This window comes from Pygocentrus nattereri, chromosome 8 (genome assembly GCF_015220715.1).
Source record: "Pygocentrus nattereri isolate fPygNat1 chromosome 8, fPygNat1.pri, whole genome shotgun sequence".
Taxonomy (NCBI): Eukaryota; Metazoa; Chordata; class Actinopteri; order Characiformes; family Serrasalmidae; genus Pygocentrus; species Pygocentrus nattereri.
Genome location: NC_051218.1, coordinates 15,567,436 through 15,577,503, shown reverse-complemented (window position 1 = coordinate 15,577,503; position 10,068 = coordinate 15,567,436). Strand labels below are relative to the sequence as shown.

The 10,068-nt window shown below is 37.8% G+C and overlaps 2 protein-coding genes across 3 annotated transcripts; one reads left to right on the top strand and one right to left on the bottom strand.

The window, feature by feature from the left end:
• Positions 1–5: 5 nt before the first annotated feature.
• On the bottom strand, positions 6–2,884 carry pin4 (protein (peptidylprolyl cis/trans isomerase) NIMA-interacting, 4 (parvulin)). 2 transcript variants are annotated; one of them, XM_017689944.2, is made up of 4 exons: positions 2,740–2,884; positions 2,187–2,260; positions 1,002–1,121; positions 6–272 (listed from the first exon to the last, which is right to left on the bottom strand). In XM_017689944.2, exons 1-4 carry the CDS (start codon positions 2,774–2,776, stop codon positions 114–116), a joined length of 390 nt encoding a protein of 129 aa, XP_017545433.1. In that variant the 5' UTR covers positions 2,777–2,884; the 3' UTR covers positions 6–113. The 2 variants fall into 2 exon arrangements, with proteins under 2 accessions (XP_017545433.1, XP_017545436.1); XM_017689947.2 differs by having other exon boundaries at positions 2,187–2,257; positions 2,740–2,881.
• Positions 2,885–3,991: 1,107 nt separating this feature from the next.
• nek12 (NIMA-related kinase 12) lies at positions 3,992–8,164 on the top strand. Its single transcript, XM_017689941.2, has 3 exons — positions 3,992–5,609; positions 6,676–6,864; positions 7,081–8,164. Exons 1-3 carry the CDS (start codon positions 4,457–4,459, stop codon positions 7,236–7,238), a joined length of 1,500 nt encoding a protein of 499 aa, XP_017545430.1. The 5' UTR covers positions 3,992–4,456; the 3' UTR covers positions 7,239–8,164.
• The last annotated feature ends 1,904 nt before the right edge of the window (positions 8,165–10,068 follow it).

Below are 10,068 nucleotides of genomic sequence, written 5' to 3'. Positions count from 1 at the left end.
CAACATTAGTCTTTTCAGATCTTTATTAACTGATATTTACATGGTTATAAAAAAAAAAAAAATCAGCCAATGCTACAAAATCCATGTGGTTTGACAAAGGTCAAAAATAAGGGTCACTTTTTGCCTTCAACCATGATGATGTGGTAACCGAACTTTGTTTTCACTGGAGGATCCGTGTACACAGGCTTATCCATTGTGCTGACAGGTAGTGCAAACGCAGCATCCTGAAATGGTCCAACCATTGATCCACGAGTCATCCAGCCAAGGTCCCCCTGCCAAAGGCAAAGCAAACGTCCTTAGGCTGTATTTATTACTAGACATTTATTTCACCCACATTTTAGTTTAATCAGTAAAAAAAATCAAAGTAATAATAATCACATTCCACCCATATAAAAAAAAATTATTCAGGCCATTCTGAAGCATTTCAGTCAACCACGCCGTTATGCTGCCAACATGTCTGAGCACAAATGCAGTCAGGTACCAAAGAAAAAGAATGGAAATAAAATCTGAATTTTGTATTACAGAGTGTGGGACAGAACAAAGAGATAACTGTCTGTCCAGGTTGTTATAAATGGAGACTGGCACAAATAAAAGTAAACAAATGTATACAAAAAAAAAACTTTACACCACATTGTCTGACCGATTGATAAATATTATAGAATTTTAAAATAATCATGATGAAACTCAATTAAATATTGACACAAAAGTTTATTCTCACACTGGAAACCTAATTAATTTAAAGTCTTTATCACAAAGGGTTCAAACCAGAAGGGGTTTTCCCAATTGCATGTTTGAAAGCCTTTCCTACAATGAGCAACACAGCAGGTAAGTTTGTGCCATCTACTGGTGAACTACAGGAACTATAAGACTTTGAGGAACACATCTATAAAGCCCCTTCTGAGTAAAAATGGTCAAACATAAATCATAATTAAGGTATCAAGGCTGTAGCTTGCATTTACAAGCTATTAAATGAATGTACGTGATATAAAACACTTGCTTACTCCTTGTCTAGCTTTGTCTTCACTGTACTGTGATGCCACTTCACTGAAGCGCACTCCAGCCTTCAGTTTTTCCATAGCCTCCATGCACTTCCCATGCTTTTCACAAAGAATATGACGCACCTGGCAGGTTTGAGATCAAATAACATCACATCAGTTTAAGCATCATGGCAGGTTTGAGATCAAATAACATCACATCAGTTTAAGCATCATGTTTCACTGATAAATTTTCCATGTCATAATACAAAATAATAATATTATGCAATGTACAGTGCTCAGATTAATAGGTTTTACTCATTATCTGTCTATTAATATCATGTGATTAATATCAGAGAAGCATTTTAAGATACTGCTGCACTGGTGTGCAACCCAGAGCCCAATTACAAGCATGTTAAGACAGCACAGAGTTTACCGCACAGAAAGTTTGCTTTCCTTAATGAATTGCTGTATACACTTATGAGAAGCTGACTATAAATTAATTCACACGTCACTATTAAAACATTAACCTGGATAATTTATAATTATTCTATTTGAATCAAAGACAAACCCATGTTTTATATATTGTAAGACAACAAAAGACACATCAGTGCATATTAGTGCAGTTTTTTCCTAAGATTCTATTCTATAAATATAATTTAAACAGACTGTACTATCACTGGCAGGTTTACTGGCTATTCTTGTCAAACTAATGTACAGGTTATTATATGGAACAGTTAACTTAAAGGGGAATTCCACTCACTTTTTTTTTTTAAACTGCATAAATAATTCACTGAGAAGTAAGTTATTTAGGGTGATTTGATGAGAAATGCTCTACTGTAAAGCAACCCAGATTTTCTCTATAACAGAAGTGATGGGAGGTGTTACACTGTCTAGGGTGCAAATATGGCCATTTTATTTTCCTTTCAAAATGACCAGTGAACCTACAGGCATCTCCTAAGTTTATTATTATATGCCTTATTTCATTTAGGCCAAAACCTTACCCCAACACAGTCACAACCATTAAATGATATCATTTTCCATGAGGCAGTTTTAAACTCTTCACATGTCCGTTTCCCATCACTTACACTGTGAATTATTCTGACTCTAGAACTTTCTCCAAAACCACTCCGAATGACTTTGCTAATGGTTTAAATGTAGAAATGTAGAAAACAATGTGACGTTCCCATTTAAAGGCATTAAAGCAAGTACCTTTACTGCTGTGCCTCCTTTCTGGGCTTTCTCCTTTTTGTCTGTGTCTCCACTGCCGGAGGCACCGGCTCCTGCTAAAAGAGCCTACGTTTAATTATCTTATGGACAATAATGTAGCACCTTCCATAATCTGGGAAAAAAGAAAGTTACAAATTTGCCATATGACTGGTTAGCATCGACAGCTAACTTAGCTAGCTAACTTAGCTATCATTAGTTGCATATGCTATAGGTTAGCATGTTGATGACATCCACTGACCACAAAGTGTGACCATTAACGTTACGCTAGCCATCTGGAAATTTCTCTGTCCACGTAACAACGGCGTAGTAGGTAAATATCAGCTTTAGTTCGCTAACAGCTAGGATTTTGCTAAAGTTAAGAGCAGGCTTAACGTGGTTATAGCGCGCTACAGCTATCAGTCCAAATCCACTACCTGCTGCTTAGCATACTAGCGTGCAGTACAACATTTTATTTGACTTGCAAGACATTGCCAGATCGAGAAAAATAATGAGCTGTTGTTGACTGCTAATAATGTGATTGTAACACACGACTCACCTTTTGCACCCTTACCACCTTTTCCTTTTGGTGGCATGTTTATTAGCAGCTATCTAGCTTTTTTTGCCCCGAACCAGCACGCATACACACTGCGGTGGTTGCCAAGTGCTTCTCTCTAATTCCCCCTGCCCTGTTGGGAGGACCAATTCCGTTTAGCCACTGTTATGTTTTTATGCTTGTCTAATAAGGGATATTTGGGTTCAGCTCTTCTGTAACATGAAAAACAACAAACGTAGTCAGCCAGTCTGATAAACACGAATATAACATTCTTACAAAGAATCCACATCAATGGGCAATTCTGTTGATTTTTCTAAATGGGCGCATAAATCAGTGGTTGTGGTGTAAATACAGTCATTCAGAGTGTTTTGATGTAAAATTCTAGAGAAAGTTAGATTCAGATGTTCTTTTCAGTGGAAATAATAAAAACCATGGGTCACCATGTCTACACCACAAATATAGGCCGTTTTAAAAAGTATGTTTTCTTCTGGGGACTGATGTGCTAATGCCCTTCATGTACCCCTTTATCATGAAAGGCTTTTAAAAGATACGTTTCAGGCTTTACGACGCCCTGCATGTACTCCTCCACCATTAACGTATGTTAATATTTCATTTAAGGCCAAAACCTTACCCCATCATACTCATAACCATTAAATGTAATCATTTTCAATGAGTGAGTTTTAAACACTTCACAGGTCTGTTTCCCATCACTTACACTGTGAACTATTCCGACTCTAGAACTTTCTCCAAAATGGAGCACTTCACTTTAAACCACTCCGAGTGACTTTGTTTACATGTTAATGATTTAAATGCAGAAGTTTTGAAAATTTGGTGGAATTCCTCTTTAACATACAATCAAAATGATCGAATAGCAAAGTGAAAACTCTAAATGAATACCTCACAATTCCCTTTCCGGTGACTATGCATTTAACCCTAGGTATAAATAATGTCTATCTATAGACCTTTTTGTGTCTTCTGTTCCGTATCATTTAGACAAAATGTATGTACACAAAGGCTTTTCTTTTTTCTTTTTCCGCCACAGGGCATGACAGATGAACGTAAATAATAGCTATAAATTATATACTCGGTTGTGTGTCATTAGTTGATCACGGTTAGTACAATGACAGTACAGTGATGATGAGACAGCAGTTCGGCGCCCGTCCAGCGCAGCCTCTCCTCTGAGCCAATGAGAAGTCCGCTTCTTCAATCGTGCCACTGTTGCCATGGAGATTATTTGCAAAGACCAAAACAAAACGCCACCGGCTTTTAGGTTAGTTCGAGAGCTAGTTGGAAAACTATTTAATTTTCTCGTTTACAACGGTTTGAACTCGATTTGATTGTATTTGAATGTCAGGGATTTGTTCTTTATTCATAAATAAAGTCAACCTGAATATGTGTTTTAATAGTAGGTGATAACTGCGCCAGGAAATTGGCGTTAGCTATTTAGCTAGCTATCTAATCTGTGGTAGAACACTAGCTAACGTTCGCTACAAGTAAGTTAGCTAAGCTAACTATATAAACTCAGAGTCATTTTCACGACGTTGTTGCGCCTGTAATGAGCGGAGAGTTCATAAAATAGTCAGCAAAGTTGGCCTAAATTTGGCGGTAGGTAGGTGTAGTTAATCGGATTGACATTACTGTCTATGGAAATACAGAGTCAAGTGGGTTAACAGACTTTTACAAATTAAAAGACAAGTGATTTTTAAGTGAGGATAAAAACATGGAAAAATACGACCAAATTCTTACACTTGGAAGTGGAGGAGCAGGTGTTGTCTTTCTAATGAGACACAAAGATACAAAGAAACTCTATGCTGTGAAAAGAATACAGGTTGACAACTCTCGAAAGACAAAGACGAAAGAGGCGGTGTCGCAAGAAACTGAAATCCTGAGGAATCTCAGACATCCCCATATTGTGACATGGAGCGACACTTTCTATGATCCAGCAAATGAGCACATTTATATTGCTATGGATTACTGTGATGGTGGAACACTGGATGACCAGATTAAAGATAGAAAAGCAGAGGAATATTTCTCAGAACATGCCATAATGGACTGGTTCGTGCAGGTCGTCATGGCAGTCAGCTACATTCACTCTGAAAGAATTCTTCACAGAGACATTAAGACATCCAATGTGCTCCTAACTAAGAGAGGTATGATTAAGCTGGGAGATTTCGGAATATCAAAGATAATGAACCACACTCTGGATATGGCCTCCACCTGCGTAGGAACACCCAGCTACCTCAGCCCTGAGTTGTGCCAGGACGTTCCATACAGCACAAAATCTGACATATGGGCCCTTGGCTGCTTACTGTATGAACTTTGTGCACTCAGACCAGCTTTTTGGGCTAAAAATCTGCTGAATTTGTTTTACAAGATAATAAAAGGTGAATATAGCCCAGCACCTGAAAGATACTCAGATAACCTTCACACATTGATTGAGAAAATGCTGTGCTTGGTTCCTGAGAACAGACCGAGTGCCAGCAGTATCCTGGGCATGTCATATGTGCAGGAACATCTGGGACAGTTCATTGAGCATCAAGAGACAGAACTGACAAGGGTTAGCACTGAGCCTAGACCTTCGTCAAGAGAAGAATGTGTCACTGGACTCACACCTGGTGTGGAGAGTGAAGGAGCAACTTTAACCTGGAAGGACACTGTCATTCACATGGACATGCCCACTCTGCATGAAGCACCAAGTATGGAAGAGCATGTTCAGGCAACTCTTGAAGCCGAGGACGAGATAGTCCATGCTAGAACTGAGTCTGATTATTCAGAAGACTTTGAAGAAAATGACAGTATGTCGTCTGTTGAAGGTGCTTCAAGGAAGAATGCCTCCTTCAGTCCTGTGCATGTGGTTTCTGAAGAGCTGCATGGTAAGCCATGGAGAAGTTTGGAGAGGAAACATCATCAGATATGCACTTACAAATTGCCTTTGCAGCTTTGTTTTTCACATTGAGTTTATCATCATTATGAGCTCACATATTTCAATATCATAGTGTTACCTGAATACACTCTGAAAATGCCAGGCTCATTACATGCAAAGGCGTATTATTCAGTAGCTACTGTGCAAACTGATTACAATACAAACAAAAACATTCTTAAATTATAGAACACTAATAAAAAAAAAATAGTGGTATGAAGTGCTTGGTTTTGCCTAAATACTGATTTTGCAAACTAGTGTTATCTAGTGCATACTGAAAACTTTGTAAAGTATGAGTGTGAATCATTGCATTTCATTATTCCCAAAGTGCTTCGGTCAGAAGTTACAAGTGATTATAAGTGATAGCCTTTAGTATTAATGTAAACCAACAAAGAAAGCATGCTTATTTGTATTGAAAGCCACATATAATTTAATGTAGTATGTTAACATTATTAACATTTCTAAATATTCTGTTCACTGCCCAGTCCTTTTAGTCCATACATAGAGACTAAGATACAAAAACAGCCTGTTTTGTATTCACTGTTTTTGTGATGTCACAAAAACCAATACAATTACATATATCCATCTATTCAGCTTACAGCAGTGTAGCCCCACCCATTCTCATTATAAGGAGTGTTTCAGGCCAGACTGCCTTTTAACTGAGGCACAATACAGGACAGCCGGTATGTAAATTACATATATCAGTCTTAAAGGCACAGAAACAAAAACGAGCTGTTTATTTTTAAAAGATAAAAACAAGGTTGAAATCATCCATCCATCCATCCATCCATTTTCTAAGCCGCTTCTCCGTCAGGGTCGCGGGGAGGTTGAAATCATGTAAAATTAATTATGACTGTTTTTGGTACATAAACCCAAACATTATAAGTGGACCTTGGAGACAAAGGTAAAATACAAGTAATATAAAAATAAAGAAAATGAGCCCTTGAGAAGCCCCATATAATGGAAAACTAAAATGCTTTTTGCTAAATTGCTGTTATGGAATGCACTGTGTGTTACAGCTCTCCCTGATGATGTGGACACTACTGAGTACCCAGATGACTTTGAGGAGGGTGAAGAAGAGGAATTAGCTGAAGTGGTGAACTATGCTAGAAATGCCATGCTGTCCCTTTCAGAAGAGGATTCCCCCAAGCTGCAGGATTGTGGTGGCCTCTCAGTTACAATGAGAACTCTGAGAGAGAAGTACATTGGTCAGTAGAGATATCTTTTTATCTATATTTGTTATGGCATATACCATATACCATACAATAAAGATTCATATTTAATATTAGTTATGTTAAACTTTCCAAATAAATCTGCCAATATCAACCATATTTTAAGTTTTATAAACAGTGGATACCAGCTTGCTGATATGAAATGGTGAAAATATGAAGTAAGGTCTGTCCCTCTTGTCATTCACTTTGCAGAGGATGTTGGGCCCTTACTTTACGAGGAGATCAGTGTGCACTTTCTGAATGGCCTGAAACCAGAAGACCTGCAGCCTGAGTTTCAGCACACAGTGGGGACGGACCATCTGGAGACCTGCTATCTTATATTCAACATTGATCAAGAGGCTACATGTTGAGTATGCAGCATTCTTAGTAACATGATAGTAGAAATTTTGTGAAATCTAAAAAAACCTGAAGTCAGCAAGGCCTTCATCTGTATATTTTATTGATGTGATGCATCATATAAGATATTGATGAATAGGAGTGGACGATATGGCAGAAATCGCCATGTAATAGTACTTAAATACATTTTCACATTACATGACATGTAACAGAATATTTAGTTGTTATGAGGTTTGATAAGTTGGAACGGACAAAAACTTAAAACTCCCACAATTGAAAATACTATTATTATGTACACTAATGTTTATGTGTACAATATGTACAATAATCTTTAATCAATGTTTGCCAGCTAACCAAGACTACTTATACTCTCTTTGCAATGAATCATGTGGTCAGAGTTCTTAAATTGCTGACGATATCAACGGTATGCTTAGAAAAGTGTGTTGTGAGATAGTTCCTCACAATGATGATAAAATGTCATCATATTGTCCACCCCTATGTATATGCTTTAGACTCCTATAATTTTTTATGATGTATTTTAAGAGTTCATTTTTGGCTTTATGTGTGTGTTTTCTATTAAGAGTATACCATACATGGCTAAATATTTGCTGTTGGATCTCTATCCAAAGCACTACATTGCATTACCAATAGATGGCAGTGTATAGCTAGAAAATGAAGTATACCAAAAAAAAAGAAAGAATAGGCTGTTTTTTGTGTGATTTTGCTGTTGTTTATTTTTGTTCTAATTTCTTTTTCATTTTACTGCTTTGATTACATTTCTTGGCACTGTTATTATGATGTGCAGATGACGATGATTAGTAGCGGGAATGGGGACAGAGAAAAAAGAGAAATATTGCCAGAGATGGCTACAAAAAGACAACTGATAACATGCAATATGTGCTTTTGTTTATTTGTCATGAAATAAAGTAAAGGAAAATGATGTTTTATCATTACAGTGCCTTTCACAAAATGAAGAGAAGTACTATGTTGTTAAGTTGTTAATGAGTATTAACATTTGACAACAAATGAAATGTTCTACTCTTAATTCACTTTGTTAGAGCTCTTAGTAAACTGCATCACACTGTCTGAGGGCTACTGAGCAAATACTGTATATCAGATGAAAATCAGATGGCTCGTATGTCTCTTCCGTTTGAGTTCTAACATAAAGCAGAAACAACACATTTTGCAAATATGGAAACTGATTTTTACAGTTACAACTTACAGCTGCTAGTCTGCCACCTCCTAACTGACGTAAAGAGGAATCCCACTGAAATTTAATAATTTCTGCGTAGTGCAGTTATTTAAGCAAGGTCATTCAGAGTGGTTTGATGTGAAATGTGCCTTTCTAGAGAAATGTACATACTGAGTCACAGTTATTCACAGTGGAACCAGTGCCTCCCAAAGCTGCCTCACAGAATATTTATTATATGAATTGGTTATGAACACGCTGCCTGATGCCCCATATGCTATAATTCAAAAAGTATGTGGGCACCTTACCATCACACCTGTATGAGCTTGTTGGACATCCCATTACAAAACCTAAGGCATTGAAAGCCTAAGACATCCCAAATCAAAACTGTGCAGTTATAACAGCCTCCGCTCTTCTGGGAGGGACGAGAAGGCCTGGCTCACAAGCACTGTTCCAATTCATCCAAACTGGAACTAAGGGGCCGAGCCCAAACCCTGAAAAACACCCTGAGACCATTATCCCTCCTCCACCAAACTTTACTCTTGTTTAGGCACAATGCATTCCAATGGGTAGCGTTCTCCTGGCATCCGCCAAGCTCAGTTTCGTTCATCAGACTGCCAGATAGTGAAACATGATTCCCCACTCCAGATAACATGTTTTCACTGCTTCAGAGTCCAGTGACAGCATGCTTTACATCACTCTAGTCGACGCTTGACATTGTGCTTAGTGATCTTAGGCTTCTGCTCAGCTGCTGTGTCATGAAAATCCATTTCATGAAGCCACTGTAGCGGAGTTCTTGTGCTGATGTTGCTTCCAAGGGAAGTGTGGAACTTTGAATGATGTGATGCAGTAGAGTGATGGTTTTTATGTGCAACATGCTTCATCACTCGGCAGCCCACTTTGTAAGTTTGCATGGTCTACCACGTCGTGCCAGAGCTGTTGTTGCTCCTAGTCACTTCCATTTCACAATAATAGCACTTACAGTTGACAAGGGCATATTTAGAAGGTCAGACATTTCACAAACTACCTAGTAGCAAAGTATTATCCTGTGACAGTGCCATGTTTAAAGTCACTGAGCTGCTTAATACGACCCTTTCTACTGGCAGTGTTGTCTATGGAACTTGTTTTTATACATCTGCTTGTTTTTATACATCTGTTAGCAATGGACATGGCTGAAGCACCTAAAATGGAAGGGTATCCACATGATTTTGGCCCTGTATTTTGTTTTATAATAGTTTTGAGATGAGGTTTTGGACTAAAAAGTAGTTTGAAAATCCATTAACGGACATTGTAAGGCAAGATTACCCAAACAAAACATTTTTGGATTTACCGCTATTTTGCCGATATCAACATTGCATATAAAAAGACAAATGTAGGACCACAGGCCATTTTGGATGGTAAATAAATTGAACATTCATCAAGATCCATCAAGATTCACGACCACCATTGTAACGAAAATCCAAGCTGTTAAGTTTATCTATGACGCACAAATTCACATGAAAACACTGAATGACTTCTGTCTCAAGTAGTAAATTATGCCACAATTTTGAAAAATCAGTTGAGGTTCTCTTTTGTAAATCATTCCAAAATGGAAATTACCTCACAAGATGGAAAAAGGTGTCACAAATGGCTTTCATTCAGTCAGTTTCACAGCT

Excerpts from the sequence above, each read along its gene's own strand:
- pin4 (XM_017689944.2), bottom strand. The coding sequence starts at position 2,776 with ATGCCACCAAAAGGAAAAGGTGGTAAGGGTGCAAAAG. Across the intron at positions 2,261-2,739 it reads AGGTGGTAAGGGTGCAAAAG|CAGGAGCCGGTGCCTCCGGC; the intron begins GTGAGTCGTGTG and ends AGGCTCTTTTAG. Across the intron at positions 273-1,001 it reads AAGACAAAGCTAGACAAGGA|GGGGACCTTGGCTGGATGAC; the intron begins GTAAGCAAGTGT and ends TGCCTTTGGCAG.
- nek12 (XM_017689941.2), top strand. The coding sequence starts at position 4,457 with ATGGAAAAATACGACCAAATTCTTACACTTGGAAGTGGAGGAGCAGGT. Across the intron at positions 5,610-6,675 it reads GGTTTCTGAAGAGCTGCATG|CTCTCCCTGATGATGTGGAC; the intron begins GTAAGCCATGGA and ends TGTGTGTTACAG. Across the intron at positions 6,865-7,080 it reads TCTGAGAGAGAAGTACATTG|AGGATGTTGGGCCCTTACTT; the intron begins GTCAGTAGAGAT and ends TTCACTTTGCAG.